The sequence below is a fragment of the Nematostella vectensis genome, chromosome 12 (assembly GCF_932526225.1).
Source record: "Nematostella vectensis chromosome 12, jaNemVect1.1, whole genome shotgun sequence".
NCBI classification, from domain to species: Eukaryota; Metazoa; Cnidaria; class Anthozoa; order Actiniaria; family Edwardsiidae; genus Nematostella; species Nematostella vectensis.
The window spans coordinates 12,717,837-12,738,452 of record NC_064045.1 but is presented as its reverse complement, the minus strand read 5'-3'; the positions used below and the strand labels follow the sequence as shown (position 1 = coordinate 12,738,452).

The 20,616-nt window shown below is 43.6% G+C and overlaps 2 protein-coding genes across 3 annotated transcripts; one reads left to right on the top strand and one right to left on the bottom strand.

Annotated features, from left to right (window-relative positions):
• The first annotated feature begins 243 nt into the window (after positions 1–243).
• Positions 244–8,639, top strand: LOC5498681 (blastula protease 10). Its single transcript, XM_048720300.1, has 9 exons — positions 244–902; positions 1,066–1,167; positions 2,060–2,323; positions 2,731–2,848; positions 4,410–4,594; positions 5,168–5,389; positions 6,031–6,198; positions 7,092–7,268; positions 7,359–8,639. The coding sequence occupies exons 1-9, from the start codon at positions 827–829 to the stop codon at positions 7,421–7,423; spliced, it is 1,377 nt and encodes a 458-aa protein (XP_048576257.1). The 5' UTR covers positions 244–826; the 3' UTR covers positions 7,424–8,639.
• Positions 8,640–9,429: 790 nt separating this feature from the next.
• LOC5520128 (centrosomal protein of 95 kDa) lies at positions 9,430–20,557 on the bottom strand. 2 transcript variants are annotated; one of them, XM_032365161.2, is made up of 17 exons: positions 20,411–20,557; positions 20,002–20,130; positions 19,499–19,720; positions 18,838–19,112; positions 18,417–18,480; positions 18,295–18,386; positions 17,509–17,767; positions 16,501–17,103; positions 15,950–16,309; positions 15,242–15,322; positions 14,646–14,893; positions 14,311–14,494; positions 13,326–13,558; positions 12,956–13,108; positions 12,454–12,587; positions 11,593–11,677; positions 9,430–11,191 (listed from the first exon to the last, which is right to left on the bottom strand). In XM_032365161.2, the coding sequence occupies exons 1-17, from the start codon at positions 20,439–20,441 to the stop codon at positions 11,024–11,026; spliced, it is 3,321 nt and encodes a 1,106-aa protein (XP_032221052.2). In that variant the 5' UTR covers positions 20,442–20,557; the 3' UTR covers positions 9,430–11,023. The 2 variants fall into 2 exon arrangements, with proteins under 2 accessions (XP_032221052.2, XP_001639970.3); XM_001639920.3 differs by having other exon boundaries at positions 18,295–18,480.
• Between the last annotated feature and the right edge of the window lie 59 nt (positions 20,558–20,616).

Sequence of the window (20,616 nt, the reverse complement as noted above, 5' to 3'; positions counted from 1 at the left end):
GTCTCAAAAATAAGAACGTCCTTATAAAAAAAAGTGTACTGGAATAGGTGGCGCAGTGCTTATTTATTTTTCCTATTCCATGCGAGGCGCTTATACTGGAGACAAAAATCTGTTTTATCTTTAGATACTCGTGCTTTTATACACGTGCAAGAAGGAACCCTATTTGGGGAAGCCCTTATTTATTTTTTTTGTGGGGGGGGGGGGGGGGTTAGCTTATTTTGAGAGGCCCTTATCTAATGAGGCGCTTATTTAGAGGAGGCGCTTATTTGCGGGAGGACCCTATTTGGGGAAACCCTTATCTAATGAGGCGCTTATTTAGAGGAGGCGCTTATTTGCAGGAGGACCCTATTTGGGGAAACCCTTATCTAATGAGGCGCTTATTTAGAGGAGGCGCTTATTTGCGGCAGGACCCTATTTGGGGAAGCCCTTATCTAATGAGGCGCTTATTTAGAGGAGGCGCTTATTTGCAGGAGGACCCTATTTGGGGTAACCCTTATCTAATGAGGCGCTTATTTAGAGGAGGCGCTTATTTGCGGGAGGCCTTTATTTGAGGAAGCACTTATTCTTGAAATTACGGTTAAGGTTCCCTTTTTTCGGGGAGCGGGATCAATTTATAATAATACCCGCGTCACTAGTTTTTCAAGATAATTCTGCTGGTTTTTGATCGGATTTACCAGAGCACCATTAAATGTTAATCGAGTAATAACAGCGATTTTATAAATGACGGTTTTTACTCGTTATCGCTTTTAGAAAGTACTTTCTAATCTAGTATAGGAATAGGAATCTACATAGGTTAGAATCACCCTCGCGAGTCTACCAGCCTTCAATGTTGTCATTTTTATTCGTCCAAGGGAGGATTTACACATTGCTTCAAATGTTGTTTGCTTTACATTGGTTGCATGGTGAGATGATTTATCATATTATTTCGCCTGCAAATTCTTTCGCATTAACGATTCATTTTTGGAAAATCCACAGAAGAACACTGTAAAAAATCCTAAATGACGTTTTGTATAAAGCATTTATAGTCTATTCGTTTGTAACTTGGTAAGACTGACCTTTGTTTAGATGCTTCCGCGCACGCGCCATTGTATGACGGCACTGACAGCACATTGCCCAAGAGCCTTAAGAACGACACATTGGCGGATCGGATAGAGGACGCTAACCTGGGTAAGACAAACCATTCTACTCGAAGCACTACTTTCATCACCACCGTCACCATCACGTCCACAAAAAAAGCACCACAATCATCATCACCAAATGCTTACAAATTTTTATTTTAATTATTGAAATAACCATCGCCACCATCATCATCACCATCATCCACCTTTTTACGCCATCATTACCATTATCATCACTATCAGCTTATCACAACAACATCAACAACATCATCAGCTCCACCAACATCATCATAAGCATACGAATCAACAACCCTCATCACCATCGCCATCGCCATCGCCATCGCCATCGCCATCGCCATCGCCATCGCCATCGCCATCGCCATCGCCATCGCCATCGCCATCGCCATCGCCATCGCCATCGCCATCGCCATCGCCATCGCCATCGCCATCGCCATCGCCATCGCCATCGCCATCGCCATCGCCATCGCCACCGCCACCGCCACCGCCACCGCCACCGCCACCGCCACCGCCATCGCCATCGCCATCACCACCACCACCACCACCATCACCATCACCACAACCATCACCATCACCATCACCATGATCATCATCATAAGCACCGACACATCCTCGGGGACCCAGGGCGACGCGAATACCGGAAGCGGGAGCAAGCGCGAAGACGAAAAAAAGAGGGAGAAAAGACGTATTTTTCCTTTCTTTCTTTCGTCTTCACGAGTACGACTGCTTACGGTCTCAACGTCGCCCTGGGTCCCCGAGAATGGCACCAAAACTACCACCATGATCACTTTCATCTCCATCACCCTACTACCACCAACACTACCACCATGATCACTTTCATCTCCATCACCCTACCACCACCAACACAATCACCATCACCCCCCATCACAATCTGTATCAACCCGTTCCCTCACTTCCAACAGGTGACCTGGATGCGTGGAGCAACCCGTTATTTGAGGGTGACATCTCGCTCACTGAAGAAGACAAGCAGTACGTCGACACCTCAGAGACCGGCGATGCGGGCAGCGCGAGCATAGTCTTAGCGGGGTCAATAAGCAAGCAAGACACGGAACCAAAACGAGCGAACATTGCATCATCAGGCCCAATAAGCAAGAGGAAGGCGATACGCACACGTGCAAACATCTGGCCCTCGCGAGTGGTACCGTTAGAGCTTAAAACAGAAATTGGTACGTATTGGTACATAATAAAACACAATGTGTTTTATTATATGAGACTTTAAAGTATTTAGAAAGTCTTGTTCCGACTTTGATAGCGCTTCCGCCTAGTACCTTGAAATCTGTCCGGGATTCCTGTGTTTTTAAGAACGGATAAATTGTTTGTTAGGCTGTGAAAACCATAATGCAAAGGAAAAATTTAGTCTAGTCTAAATAAAAACAAAGTCATGAATCACATTGTAATTAAACCAATCCTACAATAGAACTATCTCTCAACAAGAACAAAACAACATTGCTCGCTCACATGATGGTGATTGATAATTATGAACTTCTAAAGTGTCGTATAGAGAAAAAGTAGGTTTATTTTCCTCTTGCTTTGCCCTCACATTGGTTGTTTATTCATTACATGATACAATAAGGATATGCTCGGAAAAACATCCTAGAGGCCGTAAAAGAGATCCACAAGACATCATGTGTGCGATTCAGGGACAAGAAGCCGAATGACAAGTACTGGATCCGATTTGTTCGTAAGCAGGGGTAAGAATTGACGTGAATGGGCGTCACTTGCGTGGTGCCACAATTAGCAGGGGTAAGAATTGACGTGAATGGGCGTCACTCGCGTAGTGACACAATTAGCAGGGGTAAGAATTGACGTGAATGAGCGTCACTCGCGTAGCGACACAATTAGCAGGGGTAAAAATTGACGTGAATGTGCGTCACTCGCGTAGCGACACAATTAGCAGGGGTAAAAAATGACGTGAATGTGCGTCACTCGCGTAGCGACACAATTAGCAGGGGTATGAATTGACGTGAATGGGCGTCACTCTCGTGGTACCACAATAGAGGAAGCTAGCGAAATATACATTGACGGCTAGGAGTACGAAACGGAAAAAAATCATTTTTTACGCTATGCGCTAATTTATAAGACAGTTTAGTCTATATTTAGGAAATTAAGGTTTTTTTGCTCTGACGAAGGGCTAATGCTAGAAACGTCAGCGAAACGTCTCCGTTCCCACAGAGGCGTAAGACAAACAATCTAAACCGTGTTGATTCATTAAAGTGAATTTATCATTTCATACCCAGACCACCCAATTTGTTTGCAGCTTTTTTTTGTATTAACAAATAGATCCCATTGTTTTGTGCATCTGTCCTCTGCACAGAAGATGTTACAACGTGTCCATGAACAACAGTCACGTACTTTTTTGTTCATCTCACGCTGTGACGTCATCTTCGCATCTACTAGAGGACAGACGCACGCAAAAATGAGATCTATTTGTTTTATACAATCAACAATCAAAATGTTTCCTTACTTTATATTCTATTTTTGCGGAAGTGCGCCAAGACTGCGTGTGTGGATCCTTGACCAATCAGGGCGCGCGATATACGAGTGTCGTTGTATAAATATGATTGACTTGAGTGTGCATTATTGCATGTCGGACTGCATCAAGTTATTAGGAAGTTGCTTATCAACACTCTGACTCTTACTTGGTTTACTTTCTTTGCATCAGTGGCCACGGTAGCGCGCTTCGCACTGTAACACTTTGTATTGGTGGCCGGGGTAGCACGCTTCGTACTATATTACTTTGTATTGGCGGTCTAGGTAGCGCGCGTCGCGCTATAACACTTTGTTTTGGTGGCCACGGTAGCGCGCGTCGTACTATAACACTTTGTATTGGTGGCCAAGGTAGCGCGCGTCGCACTATAATAATTTGTATTGGTAGCCATGGTAGCGTGCGTCACACTATAACACTTTGTACTATGGTGGCCACGGTAGCGCGCGTCGCACTATAACACTTTTTTTTGGCCACGGTAGCGCGCGTCGCACTATAACACTTTGTATTGGTGGCCACGGTAGCGCGCGTCGCAATATAACACTTTGTACTGGTGGCCACGGTAGCGCGCGTTGCACTAAACACTTTGTATTGGTGGCCACGGTAGCGCGCGTTGCACTATAACACTTTGTATTGGTGGCCACGGTAGCGCGCGTCGCAATATAACACTTTGTATTGGTGGCCACGGTAGTGTGTGTCGTACTATATAACCTATAATTTGTGGTAAATGGCTCGTTAAGCAAGACGCTTGTATTTTATTGTCCCAGATGCTGGTCCCCCGTGGGTCGCCAAGTGGACGTGGTTGGGGGGCAAGAGTTGTCTATCGGTGATGGGTGTAACGAAAAAGGAATCATTCTGCACGAGTTGATGCATGCACTCGGCTTCTGGCACGAGCAGGCGAGGACCGATCGAGACGAATACATTAACGTGCTCTGGGAAAATGTCATGCCAGGTATATCTGTGGTGTGAGGGGCGACCGTTAGTGCTGGGTACTAGATAGAAATGAGAACATCAATAAACTCGGCAGAATGTTATGTCAGGGATTCCAGTGGTGGGGGGCGGCCGTTGGTGCTGGGTACTAGATAGACATGAAATAAAAATGAAAACATCAAAGTACTGGGGAGAATGTCATGCCAGGGATTCCTGTGGTGTAAGGCGATTGGGGGTGCTGGGTACTAGACAAAAATGAAAACGTCAAAGTACTGGGGAGAATGTCATGCCAGGGATTTCTGTGGTGTGGGGCGACCGTTGGTGCTGGGCACCAAATAGAAAAAAAGCTTCAATAAACTTGGGGGGAATGTTATGCCAGGTATTCCTGTGGTGTGGGGCGACCGTGGGTGCTGGGTACTAGACAAAAATGAAAACACCAAAGTACTGGGTAAAATGGTATGCCAGGTATTTCTGTGATGGTATACCTGTGGTAATGCTATTATGTCTTGTGTTTAGAGTGACCCGTGGGTTGGGAAACTATTACTACAAATTCTGGGTGTCTTCTGTCTCACATTCTTAACTAACTATCCTACAGGAGAACAGAAGAATTTCAACCGTTACAATGGAGGCAGGCTGGATTTTGTGGGTGGAATGTACGACTTTGAAAGCCTGATGCATTATGGGAACTATGCTTTCTCTAAGAACAATAAGCCGACCATGATTTCAATCAAAGATCCCGCCATGCAATTCGGTCGTCGGCGCTCCACGCTAAGTGACACAGACATCCTGCAATTGAATGCGTTGTACGACTGCGAAAGTAAGTGACAAATACGTCTTTGCTGGGTCTAATTTGGCTCCATGGCCTATCTACAATGGATAATCTAAGCTACCTTTACAGAGAACATTAGCGAACCTACAGGCTGAATAGGTTGTCATAAATCGGGGTACCTTTGGACAAACAAGCTGTTAAAGTTCTTGATGGGCTGTTTCTTATTTACACCAGACAATAGTTACATATGGCCATTTAGAAGCATTTAAATACATTATTTTATGTTTATTGTAATGTGTAAGTCTACTTTTCCCCCATTTTAATCTACTAATAATTCGCTTTTACTACAGTTTTTAATACTATTCAAGAAACAAAGTAAATTCATGCTTGTCATTGCTAAAATTGGTGATTTTTCATGCACGCATTTCCATCAAACCATGTGTCATATCAGATAAGAAGATAAAGCTTCTAATGGAGGGTTTTGTTGCTGGTTAGCCTGCTGGCAGGCGTTTATCCGAGTCATGGCTCGCGCGCGGCCAGAAACAAAAACTTTTTTGTCCCTGGCTTTCATTGGGCTTTTTGTGGTGTCTGAGAGGGTGTGAGCTCGTTCCAGATTCCGCACTTCCTTGCGGATCACCGCAAGGAAAACCAGTACAAACATCAGCCACTGTTATTTTATCTCCTCCTAGCTAAGAAAGGTGGGTGGAGTCACTGGTCACACTGGGGTCCGTGCAACGAACATTGCTCCATGAAAAGAGAAAGATTCTGTACCGACAAGAGCCGCATAAAATGTCCTGGTACAGACTACTTTGGGATTCAGTCGGAGACAAATAAATGCATCAAGGACGAGTGTAACAGTAAGTATCCTAGCAATGTTCCCTGCTGAACGCCAGCCCAGCGGAATACAGAAAAACGAGGCTTCTGCTAGAAGCTACCAGAAGCTACTAGAAGCTACCAGGGCGCCAATGGGTTGAAAAGGGGTGCGCATAGCACATTTTTTTGGAAACCCAAAAATGTACATATTCCTCTAACGGAGCCAGGTTACTTGTGCGCTGAGAAAAGTGTTAAAACGGCAGTCGCACACAGGTAGCGGGATTTTTTAATGAATGCTACCGTCACCAATCCAGCACAGAGAATTACTATTGGACACTATCTAAAAGCTGTTTGATTGTCTTCTGTGTGATTAAATTCGGCGCGATGCAAACGGATTCTATATCTACATACTATTTCAGCCGTCTATTTCGCTCTCAAGAAATGACGATTCAACGGTGTATTTTCACTTTTGGACGAACGTGCGACTGCCCATTTAAGCGGAAACAGAAAGACTTGTTTATCTTCCTATGTGAACCTAATAGATTTAAGATCAACCGCCAAAAATTGGTCGTATTTCCATTTCAAATCCTTTTAAAAGAATAAACATGTCGAACGAATAAAGCTTATTTCCATAATAGACGACAAATTGTGTTGATTCCAGAAATGTCCCCCCACACATACACACACATACAAACACAGATGGATTACCTGTATGGTCTTAGAAAAGGTCACCAGTTTGAATCATCTTTGAAGTTTGCGTTGTTTACGTTTTTTACTCGTCTGTCTGACAGCCTTCACTTTTTTGGCTTTCTTTCTCATCTAAGAAAATTTCCATGTTAGTGGTGGGTAAGAATCTTTTCTTGGATGAAACATTGTTTTTAACATCCTTTTTTAGCATCCTTTTATTTAACATGCTTGTTTGCTTACTTGTTTCTAGTCCCAATTCCCGGTCATTGGGGCCGCTGGGCATCATGGGCGGAATGCAGTCGTTCTTGCGGTGGAGGTTTCCAAGTCAGATCGAGGCTATGTGACAACCCTCCGCCTCACTTTGGTGGTAAAGTTTGTTCCGGTGCGCTGGTGGAGGTACAGGATTGCAACGAACTACCATGCCAAGGTACGTAAACGCCCCCTCCCAAACATTGAAAAGACAACGATATTTTTTAACGCGTCTGTTTTGATGTTTTGCTTTACCCTTGTGTTATAGGCAAGCGTACGCTGAAGGATGTTTTACGACCGAGAAAAAGATGGCGTGCTCTGAAAATTGGCTAACTCTTTCCTTCTCCAAGTCTTTCTGCCCTGAAGAACTCTTACAAGGGCACCCAACGACCATTTTCGGTCAAATATCTGTTCGGAAACATACCTACGGAATTCGGGGTCGGCCTAGAAATGTCTACTTTTTTCGGAATTTGTATTTCTAGAGCACCTATGTTTCTTGGGAAGAGAGCAGGACCACCTATGTTCTTCGGAGTTACTTTTGTTACCACTATCACCGTTTTCGGGAGATTTTTGTCCGACATGCTTTAAAAAAAGAAACCCTAGTATTTTCGGGAGCGAGTATACAGGTACATTCCCTAGAAATTTCGCTAGGAGTTTCGGAGACCTCGGGATGAGTAACTAGAATTTTCGGATGGCTGTAATTTCGCCTAGCAAATCCGAACAGAAGAAAAATATATAGGAAAGCTCTATATTGTATAAAAATGACTGCAAAAGAATAAAAACGGTATCTTAACTCATTTTCGGCCGCTTGTGAATTTTTCGTCGTTGGGTGTCCTTGGCCCAGAAATTTCGGTAGGAGTTTCGGATGTCTCGGGATGAGTAACTAGATTTTTCGGATGGCTGGAATTTTGCCAGCAAATCCGAACAGAAAAAAATATCTAGGAAAGCTCTATATTGTATAAAAATGACTGCAAACGAATAAAAACGGTATCTTAACTCATTTTCGGCCGCTTGTGAATTTTTCGTCGTTGGGTGCCCTTGGTCTTATCGAAAACGAAAATTTGGCAGAGTCGAATACCAGTTTTTGGTGTATTGCTGAAATTATTCTCATCATACGAAAAATATAAAAAAGGAAATCATCGTTTCTGAGACTGGGATGAAAGAGCTAGACAAAGGCTTTCCATGCTTACAAAACCAGGGTCCTTAACGGGCGCCCTCTGAAGAGTTTTGCTGCCGAAGACAGCTTCACCTAGCCTCCCCCAGGCATTCTGACCGGGCCTCCTGTGGTGTTATGTTGTAAGAGTGACGTCACGCCCATACCCCGTTTTATTGGCTCATCCCAGGTCCCGCACCTATTCAGGGCTCAACCCAAGGCACAGGGAAACCGTTCAGATTGCCTTGGTCTAGGCTTAGCTTCAGCTAGTCTGGAGAGAAATTACAGGTCAGGAATGTGGTTGGGATGTTGGTGGGCACGCAATGCATGATGTACCATGTTTGACCATCTTTGCGTATCATGAATAAGACCCAATAAAGAATGTGTTTTTCTGTGTCTACCGTGTATTTTAGAGGTAAAAAGAGGAACCGTAGACTATAAAGTACAGTAAAAATCTGCTTGTAAGTACTCACTTTTTTTCAAATCTGGCGAAATAGGTTTTTATACACCTATTACAAATCCCAGATCTGGTCAGTCAGACTTTTTACACATTGACATCTAATAACCTGTCGTACTAGATTCCTAGTATATTTTAAAAATGCATATAAAAATTTCAGTTTTTTTTATTGATCCTATAGGTCAAGCTTAAATGAACTGCTACCGAGTAATAGATATTGTTGAATTTGTCATTTGTGGGAAAGCTTTCACGGCTTAACAGCAGTAAATGTAGCCTAAATGTTATTGGCAACGCTAGAAAACAGCTTTTCTTGCATTTTGGTTACTCATTTCAATAATAATAAATAAAAGAGTTTCCTACTTTTTAAGGAATGAAACTTTTTTACCCCCCTTCAACCACATTGAAACTGTTTTGACCCCTCCCCCCATCGACATACCCAAAACTTTTTTTAGCATCCCCCTATGTGGGAACCGACCCCCCCTCCCCCCTCGGCCATAAATAATGAACACTCCCTTATTATTGTAGATCTCGATAAAGGCGTAGAATGAAAGCCCTCGGCCGGAAATATGCCAGAAATGCTTTGTAAAGATGGCCTTAAAAATAAAGTCACCTCGAAAATAGCTCATATAATACCTTTAGAACTGTGTCTAGTTTTCAAGGTTTTGCTGTATCCCTTATATATGACTAAGGGGTGAATTTCTAAAAAAAAAACACAAAGACAGCAATCGCTCATGTTAATGATGTCGTTTCTATTCATCATTCATGTATCGCACTATTTACATCATCCCTAACTATAATATGCAAACTCAAACCCAAGGGCTACAATAACTGCGAAAGAAGAAAGGAAAGAAGAATCATGAAGTCGACTAGCGGGCAGGCTGTGTAGAGCTGTGCTTGGATTTTTCTGAACTGGAACTTGAAGCGCAAATCTTGACTTTTAGCTTACTATCTTACCATCCTAGCGATATTGTCTAACCCTCTTATACTCTAGGGTCTCTCTGCCTCTGAGGTATGAAGGAGCCAATAGCCTATACTGCCATACCATCCTCGCGCCAGTGTCCCAACACTCTTATACTCCAGGGTCTCCCTGCCTCTGAGGTATGAAGGAGCCAATACCCTATACTGTCATACCATCCTCGCGCCAATGTCCTAACACTCTTATACCCCAGGGTCTCTCTGCCTCTGAGGTGTGAAGGAGCCAATAGCCTATACTGTCATACCATCCTCGCGCCAGTGTCCTAACACTCTTATACTCCAGGGTCTCCCTGCCTCTGAGGTATGAAGGAGCCAATAGCCTATACTGTCTTACCATCCTCGCGCCAATGTCCTAACACTCTTATACTCCAGGGTCTCCCTGCCTCTGAGGTATGAAGGAGCCAATAGCCTATACTGTCTTACCATCCTCGCGCCAATGTCCTAACACTCTTATACCCCAGGGTCTCTCTGCCTCTGAGGTGTGAAGGAGCCAATACCCTATACTGTCATACCATCCTCGTGCCAATGTCCTAACACTCTTACCCCAGGGTCTCTCTGCCTCTGAGGTGTGAAGGAGCCAATAGCCTATACTGTCATACCATCCTCGCGCCAATGTCCTAACACTCTTATACCCCAGGGTCTCTCTGCCTCTGAGGTGTGAAGGAGCCAATAGCCTATATTGCCATACCATCCTAGCGCCAATGTCCTAACCCTCTTATACCACAGGGTCTCTCTGCCTCTGAGGTATGAAGGAGCCAATAGCCTATACTGCCGTACCATCCTCGCGCCAATGTCCTAACACTCTTATACTCCAGGGTCTCTCTGCCTCTGAGGTATGAGGAAGCCAATACCCTATACTGCCATACCATCCTCGCGCCAATGTCCTAACACTCTTATACTCCAGGGTCTCTCTGCCTCTGAGGTATCGTAAAATTCCGATAATAGGCCCCCCCCCCCCACCATCTTTTAATAAGCCCCGGGGCTTATTATCGGAATTTCACGGTATGAGGGGTGGACCTGGGCGCTCGAGGATGCTATCTGACTTGTACATGTGGAACTATAAATACTCTGACTAAGCCCCAAATATTTGTGGACTATATGATGTTATTTCATGCAAAAAAGTCCGTTTTGCACGGAGCGAGCCGAAATTCTGAAACCCTGGCTAAATATATGCCATTCAGACATCTACAGAAGTAATTTCCGAGAAACAATGCCTTACTTTAGAGGCTTTAGTCACTACAAATGCTATTTTCGCTCGTTTTGCATTATATATCGAGTTGTCCTATAATTGTATTTCCAGGCTCTGGTGAGACCCCGTTACTTAGAAGTCCATAGATGTATTTTGCAGCTAAGAAAACTCTGTCTTGTACATAGCGAGTTGGAACTCCCGCCTGAGTCTGTCGGCCTCTAGTTGGCGGAAGTAGGCGGAATCCTCGTCCCGTGTTAGGTTGGCCTGGAAATCCTGGACTTCTTTCTCCATTTTCTGGCGGAGCTCTCGGCGCATCTGACGCACCACCTGTAACGCAAGAAAGAACATGTAAGTCGAAGTGCTTCACGCAATAAGTCTATATAATGTCAACTTCTTTAGCGCCGGCGTCACGTCATTTTATACCTGCGTCTTCGAACAAGAGGGAGTAATGAGGAATATCATGGAACCGAACGAGAGAAATCCTCATTCACTGGATTAATTTGAACTTATTATACAAAAGCACACATTATCATTATCTAAATCCAGCATAACTCTTCCTTCAAACTCGACTGAGCCTCTTATCTTTGTCCGTGATTCTCAGGAGTCCCGATACCCTGAAATTTATACACTATAGAGAGTTTGTATGCAGGCTAGAATAACGACATAAGAGTCATGGCAACTTTGAGTTTCGATGGTCACGCAATCATCTTACAGCACATGCGCCGTACCTTCTCCTGAGCTTGCTGTCTGACCTTGACCTCGTAGCGCTCACGAGACATCTCCTCCGCCAGCATGGAGAACTGATCGCGATAGCTAAAGCTTGTCAAGGAGGTTATAGTCTAGAGCAAGAGAAAGGCTAGCACTAACGGTCTTACTCGCGTTCCTTGGTTGCAAGTCATGCTTTCGTGCTTATGGCGGTGGCAGTGCGCTTACCCATCTCACCGGTACACTCCGGGTAAACTCTAAATGCTTGGTATACTCGCGAGTACACTCTAAATGCTTGGTATACTCGCGAGTACACTCTAAATGCTTGGTATACTCGCGAGTACACTCTAAATGCTTGGTATACTCGCGAGTACACTCTAAATGCTTGGTATACTCGCAAGTACACTCTAAATGCTTGGTATACTCGCGAATACACTCTAAATGCTTGGTATACTCGCGAGTACACTCTAAATGCTTGGTATACTCGCGAGTACACTCTAAATGCTTGGTATACTCGCGAGTACATGCTAAACACTCGTTATACTCGCGAGTACAAGCTAAATATTAGGTATACTCGCGAGTACACGCTTAATTCTTGGTAGACTCGCAAGTACACGTTAAATACTTGCTATACTCGTCGCGAGTACACGCTTAACACCTGGAATACTCGCGAGTACACATTAAACACTCGTTATACCCGCGAGTACACGCTAAATACTTCGTATACTCTCGAGTACATGCTAATAACTCTTTAAACTCGCAAGTACACGCTAAATACTTCGTATACTCGCAAGCAAACGCCAAATACTTCGTATACTTGCGAGTACACCCTGAATACTTGGAATACTCTTGAATGCAGAATAAACACGAAGCGGTAAGGATACTAGTTTTCAAGAGAGTCGATTTCGTTCTGTTGCCGTTGCGCAAGGGCTTCGCGTTTCTCGCGCGCGTATTGCCGGAGCTCACGCACCCGATGCTTCTGGATATCTAAACCTTCCTCGAACAGCTTTTTGAAGATCTGAAGAAAAACGACATAATTGGAATCAAACACCGCCACACTAGCAGTCACAAATTATAAGTCTCCTGCAAAATTGTCTCAAAGGAATTGTACTGGCATGTTGACTCATTGACGGCTGATTGATAACTGATTGTTCTTGAGCCCGGGGGTGGGAGGAGCTTTCCCTTTTATAGCGGAACCTCGTGTTCAAAGAAGAAGTTATGAACCCACCCTACTTATGTGACGAGATGAGTTCGACTCCGGTTGACCCCTTCGTTAGTAATTAAGAAGACTGTAAATTTTATGTGTGTATTTTGATAGAAAAAGTTTCTAGATGGATCTAGTATCCTATTACCGGAGCTGAAACCAGAGCTGATTTGAACTTATACCTGCTCCTCCCGAGTTCGTCGTTTGAGCATTTTGGCGCGCATGCGCAGCTGATAGTCGTCGTAATATCTGCGGGCTCGTGCCGCTACCTGGCGCTTCTCGTTGATCTTTGTCTTGACAGACCGCTGACTCTCCTCGCGGTCTCGCTGTTCACGCTGAAAGGGCGAGATAAGGGAGAAATTCTTAGTGTGTCATACACGAGAGTAGTTTAATGGAGATTGAAAACTATTTTAATAAGAAATTCATTTTATTTTGTGCCTAGGTGAAATGGCCGTTAAAAGTTACTAATATAAACAACAACAGCAACGAGCAAATCGCTGGCAGGCCAACCCATGAGCTCAACCACAAGCCAAGTCTCGATCAGCCCCTTACCATTCTGTGGTTGTGATCCAACTCTTTCTTCAATATTCGGAGGAGCTTTTCTTGGCGCGCTTCCGCTTCTTCGACCAACCGCTGGCTTTTCGTTTTCTTGACGTCACTTCCGGTTTTGGTAAGTCGGCTTAGGTGTCGCGACTGCCTTTTCCACATCTCCTTTGCAGTATGTGGCGAGACGTGAAGGAAAGGAAACTCGTCGTACAGGACAGGGAGAATCGCCTCGGATTCATCTGAAAATGAACTTTTATAAGGAATGGGGGAAAAAGCTAGCACTGAATGTAGTTCTATCTCCGTTAAGCGTTAAACAAGCTAAGTGGGGGTTCAATAAAAAGAAAACAATGGAGATGAGCGGATGTGAAAAAACCCATACTCTAAACAAAAACGAGGTTGTTAATATATAATCTGATTGGCGGATTTTCCGTCGCACATGTCATTGAATTCATCGGCTGTCTTAACAATATGGCCAGAATTTCAACATAAGCATTAGAATAAAAAATAAAAATAAAACATAAGAATCAGCACAAACAAAAGTGTAATAACGAAGTAGACAGGAGCATACGCCAGAACAACGTAACCAGAAGGCAAAATAGATACAAGCGCAAGAGAAAGAATTAGCTTTTCTTGTCCTTGTGCTCATTTTACCTTTAAATTAATCCTTAATTTTAGCCCGCGTATAGTGCCCCGCTGCACACTCACCCATTCGTCTTCTCTGTCCAACCACCCTCCCCCCCCCCCCCCACCCTGAGTCTAAAGGGAAAATACTTTTATCCACATCCCTCGCTGCACACTCACCCATTCGTATTCTCTGTCCAACCACCTCCCCCCCCCCCCCCCCCCCTGAGTCTAAAGGGAAAATACTTTTATCCACATCCCTTGCTGCACACTCACCAATTCGTCTCCGTCCCACCACCTCCCACCCCCCCCCCCCCCCCTGAGTCTAAAGGAAAAATACTCGTATCCACATCCCTCGCTTCACACTCACCCATTCGTCTCCGTCCCACCACAGGGCTCGCTGAAGCGCTTCTCTTGCGATCTCGGACAGGCGTTCGCTTCGTCGTCCGTCCCCTTGTCCCCTGGGGGCGATATGCTGCCTCAAGACGGGCCATTTGTTGCCTTTGCTTTGGCGACTGTGGCTTTGCTTTCTTTTTAGGTCTTAATGGAGAGCCCTATCGAGATAAAATTGTGATGTCATATCCGGTTATCATCACCCTTATCATACTTACTTTAATTTTCTTGTCTCTTCCATCCTCCTCTTCTGACCGGATGTGAAACCACAAACATCTCCCCCTCCCCAAAGTTAATCCCTTTTTAACTTACTTTTATCTTTCTCTTGTCTCGTCCTTTCGTCTTCTCCTTCTGTAAGCTCTTCAGCTGCTGGTGGTACACATCGCGCATGGCAGACGTATTGTGTTGCCGCTGTTCATCCTCTTCGTCCTCCAGCAGGCGCCGAAGCCTTTCCATCCTACTGGTGATAGGAATGGTCTGTATGTCCTCGTTGAATGTAACTGCACGCCGGCCCGCCTTCTCAGACGAGGTCTTGGGAAGATTGAGGTTCTTCCAGCGCTCTGCACACATACGATTTTATTCAGTCAATGCGTTTTTTCAGCAACCATTTAATCAGTTAAAGTAACTCAGCCTTAATCTATAATGGTATTGAAGAGTATTTGTCAGCAGCCAATTTGTTGATTCTAGAAATAAACCAAGTGTAAGAAAGCATCCATCTCCATCAACAGATTTGAGGTAGGTAATCATAGCGATATTTTCGATTTAATATAGTGAATAAAATTTTTAGATGTTTTTTAGATGGTTATTTCACAATTTGATCCCATAATCTTTCTTTCAATGTTGACTTAAAACAACAACAAAGGTGTTACTGACTTGGTTATTTCCAACCTGTGATCACTCGCTCTTACCATGAATACTTCTACGAACGCTCTCCTCGGAAGTACTAGAGGAGCTTTCGTCCCGACTAACGCGGTACGCTCGGCCGTAGTCTAAAACAAAGGGACAATACTTTAAAACTTACGTCAACCACAGTAAATACTGAGACTCAATACGCTGCCAAGATCGTTAAAAAACCGGAGGGAGAATCCTCATGGGACGACCCTCGCGAGAATAAATCTATATACGCATGACATATCGACGCCACGCGTGCCAGTCTGGTGACGCACAGGCTCTGAGCTGATTGGTTCGCTGTTTGGCGCCAATTGGGTGGCAAGTTCAAACCAAAATAAACACAGAATTGACGGCGCCCGTCTCGCCAGAGAAAGACGAAAAAGTAAAATGTTTAAATGAAAATAAACCCTTTTCTGAAAAAAAAAACTTTCTGGCTTTATTTGTATGTAAGTGCTAAATAAGTTGTTTTTGCCGATTCTATTTTGCCATCAAATTGCGAGTTTGCCACCCCCAAAGTCACGTGATCTCTTAGCGCAAGTCCCCTATTGACTGTGCCTTTTAGGGCGTTTGACGCCTCGAGAACCTCTAGCCTGAGACACGCACATTGGGTCTCTCCCATAAGAAAATCACTATAATAATAGAACAACCACCAAAACCAGGGGTTGTTGCCATCAATTGCCTCCCATAATCATAAGAATTCAGAAAATGATCAAGCGTCAACCCACCAATTGCAGTATCGCTATGTTGTGACACGTCACTATCGTACTCGTCTCCAGTCTCCCTGTCACTCTCATCGCCATCGTCGGCACTGTACCGCGATAAAAGGTCAGCAGCTGCACCTTTTGCCAGGTGCGGGGGGTCCGTGAGCTTAGAGTCATTTAGGGGCCTGTCTGCGTTAGTATAACGCTGTGAGGCATCACGCGACGGGATCTCACGTGATTGGGCATCACGCAGTGGTATGTCACGTGATTGGGCGTCACGCTGGGTTGTTGTAGGAAGAGTTGTAAAGACAGAGTCGCTTAGTGTCACTGAGGGTCTTGGGTAATTTCTTAACCGATCTCTGAGACTTGAGTCGTATATACCACCTGTGTTAGATACAAATACTGTTCATATCGGCCCTTAAAAGCAGGGGGGCAGCACAATATCATGTTTATATACATTGGTATTATTTTAAAAAATCATAATAAATGCTCTAGCATTTCATCCTCTTTGTCGTCTCGATTTTTTTTCATGTTAGAATGACCTGATAAAGAAACATATCATTAAAAAAACACACCTTTTGTCTGTGACCCAGGTGCAGGAGCAGTCCTTGACAATCCATCCACTGGCTGGACGCCATGTGTTCCAGGAAAAGTTCTAATCTCACACCCTGCTCTTCCTGGCCGCAAATTACCCCTAACACCTGGTACACCACTAACACCAGGTACACCTAAATACGAACAGTGTGGCTGCCTGGAGCTTACAGGAACAGTGGAACTCGGAAGGCCTGAATTACCAGACACTGTGGTGGTACCAGGTTCTGGTAATGTTACTGGGGCATTTGTAGAGTCTGGATTGGCTCTATCTGGAATATCTTTGTCTTGGTGAATACTGTTTGAAACTGGTAGTCCAGTCAGTCCAGAGCTGTACGTCTGACCACCATGTTTGTCATGTGGTCTTGAGGTAGAAAATGACGGGATATTTCTGGATTGGTAGGAACACCCAGTTGCTGATAATGTTCGAATTGGTAAGCCAGTATTTTCTGGCCTGTCCAGATTAGTCCTTAGTGCTGTGTTTTCTTTATATGACTTGGATGTTTCCAGGGAACTAGGTTTAGGGTATAGTCGAGATGATTCTTTCTCGCTTAGACCAACAACTGATGGTTTGGGAATTGTAGGATCTTAAGCCAATGAGGACAATGTTATTACCACCCTGAATAAACAAACGCAGCACAAAGGGACCATTCCCCAAAAGGGACCATTCCCACAAAACCTTGCAGCATTCTCAACATGGTAAGCAAAAAGCACATGTCAAGCCTAAAATGCCACATGCTTGCACTAGCTATTCCTGTGACTGGGTGGTGATGAGAATAATGCCCCCCTCCCCCCCCCTTACAAGCACTTTTCTAATGCTCCCTTCCAAACATAACCTTTTAGGAAGTAGCACTAGCCATCCTGTGACGGGATTATAATCGTTCCCCCTAAATTCAAACATACACTTTGTTGTAATAGCACTAGCTTTTCCTATGATAATAGTAGTGACAATAAATAATGATTTGCTCCCCCCCCCCTTAATCTAAACATACCCTTTGATGCCGTTCCACTAGCTATTCCTGTGACAGGGTGATGATAGTGATGATGGTAATGATGATGCAGTACTGGGGTACTCCTCCCGCTGTTGCCCCCCTCACTGGACGACTGACTGGCATTCTCCTGAGGAAGCTCCACCCGTGGTCTCACCCCAAGGGTATCTAGAGTCCCCCCATCTCTCTGAGGGTCCAATGGAGAGATTTGCTGTTGGAATGAAGACTCTATGGAGGTTAGGGTGCTCAGGTGGCTGTCCCGCTGGAAACAACCACAACAACAACAATTAAACATGTGCACTGCCTTATGCTAGCTACAGTATAGTAAGTTATAACATCAGTCGCAACATCTGTACAAAATGGAGACCAGCCCAAATACTGTATTGACCATGACTTTAAAATGTTAGTCACCATATAAACTTTGTAATAACAAGCTCACATAGGTGACTGCCTCATGGATGCGACCAGCCCATTAGCGACCTAATCTCACTAATCTTGTAAATGACCACAAAGAGTTTGGTTTTCAAATCACTTTGCACCAATATTTTGTCTATTACCTCAATCCATTGGGGATTAGTTGCAATTAGTGATGTGTTTTACTACATTTTTTCATAAAATACCTCAACTATTATAGGACCAAAGATAACTAGAAAGGGGAGCCCTATATATAACACATACATGTATGGTGAGAGGTAAATGTGTGTGTATTTTAGTTCCCATTCATTCCTTATAGAATTTAATTCTAAAAGGCGTTGTGGGAAAGGTGAAGGGCTGCCCACCAAATGGTACCTTATCAGGAGCTGTCAGATATGAATCTCTGTGCTCTTCATCGGTCAGGGTGTACTGAGTGAGGTCTGCAGTATCATGGTGTGGATCTACACCTTTAGGAGGTTGCTTTGGGCCATAAGAGCTGCTGCTACTCTTGGAGCTGGTGCTTTCTCCTAGCTTGATCAGCTCATTTGTAGAATCACTCACCTGAACATGTGACACATAAATTATATCCTGACTTCCAGGTTGTGATATTTCTAGGGTTTTCAAATAGTTTACAGAGTTCTCTAAAAAACTCCTGAAATCTTGGAAATATAATAGACAATCAGTTCAGATGAACAAAAATATTATTATAGCTTCTGTAAATTTCAGCCTGTCTAAAGTTTATTGTGTTCTTTTTTTGCTGGGGGTTAAGATGTTTACAAATATTTTATTCTTATCCATATAATAACTGAAAATTCTTTCAAAAAAGGTGTACCCAAAGCTCTTGGGAATATCCTCAACTAAACTGATAGTACAGTATTCTTTATTAAAAGTTCAACCTTGTGTTAATAAAAAACAAACCCTAGATGTATCAGCTTCATGTCCTGAGCTTCTGTATCTCCCAGTTGCTGACAATGACAGAGCAGTGCTGTTCGCTGTGTCTTTGCCTTTGACACCAGAAGGAGGAAGTGGAGGTTTGCCGGCAAGTGACATGGTCATCAGGCTACTCCTCTGTGACTGGGTGTTGCTTGATGGGTACACATCACGATAAGCTTGGCCAAATTCCTCTTGCAGGACACCTGACATGATGTCATGGTCTGATGTCAGAATGTTGGAGTCATTTTCTTCCTCAGGAACTGAAAAACAAATTAAAAGTGCTAATTTTGTCCATATCATGAACAAATGTATTATCAGAAAAGGGGAATACAGAGTAATGATTATAACCATCATTACCATACACATCGTTGTCAACATTATCAACGCATTTTTAACTCCATCATCAGGATCATGGGCAGCAGAAAACAACATATTAAACATTGTCACCACGACCACAACAACAACAACAACAACAACTATTTACACCACCACACCTATTATCACCACCACCACACCCTGTCATCACCATCACCACAAATACATTACCACCAAAACAACAACTATTACCATCTCAACAATAAATTTCAACACCACCACCAATATATCACCAATAACAATAATCATCTCCACCAACACCATCACTTACCTTCTTCACTTTCCCCCTGTTCATCATCAAACTCAAAGAAGTATTCCAGCAGACCTGTGAATATCTCTAGAAGATTTCTAATGTCGATCCGAGCACCTTTGACAATTCCCTTGGCACTGATATGGGATAAATCCACCCTCAAGACATCATTTGCAATAGCGTCAATCACATGTTGACAGTTATCAATCTGGTCTGATACAAGCACTGGGTTTTTAATAAGGCCTGAAAATAAAAAACAATGTGACAAATAAAATAACATATATTGTATACCACATATCATGTGAGCAGAGGCACTATTTTTTATATTATTTTTGCTTGATCTCATTTTTTTTATAAAACAAATAAACCATAAACTATCATTACATATGTAATGCAGAGGGCGCTAATGACATCAGGGGGGGACAATGGGTGCAGAACTAATGACCCCAAGGGGAGGGTTTGACCACAGGAGATGCGTATAGTAGCATATTTCCATATTACTCAGAAATATCCCCTGTTTATACCATGCAAGTCATCCCCTATGAGGCCCTCATAGATCTTAATAAAATAGTCAGCGCCACACTCAGAAAGACTTGATACTTTGGCCTTGATTCCAGATTTGCTGAGAAGTTCATTTGCCATGTCAACGAATCCTACGAATAAACAGACAAATTGAATCAAATGATGCCTTAGGACGCATGCGACGAACAAAGGTTTTCGGTATTTATACGCGTTTAATGTACGAATAAGGGGCATCATTAAATAAGTCTAAGCGGTCTGAACAGAGGTAAACTAGAATCGTGCTTTTTCAACAATAAAGCTTAAATAAAGCTCTGTTGCTATAGAAAATTTAGTTGTTTTGATTCGGCTTCGTCGAACGTTTTGGTGAATGGCCACTTTTTTGCAAAATCTGATAAAAATAAGCACACCAACCTTCATCTTCTTCAGCTTCAAGCTTATCCATAATTATTTCTACCTTCTGTATCACCTTCAGTAGGAAAATGGCTTATTATTGAGGAAAAAATGGGGAAGGATCCTCAAAATAAAGAAACATACACTTCGCCGCCATTTTGTTCTTTGGATCAGTTTGAATGAAATACTCAATGCTCATTGGCTGATCCGCCAAAGTGAGAACACGC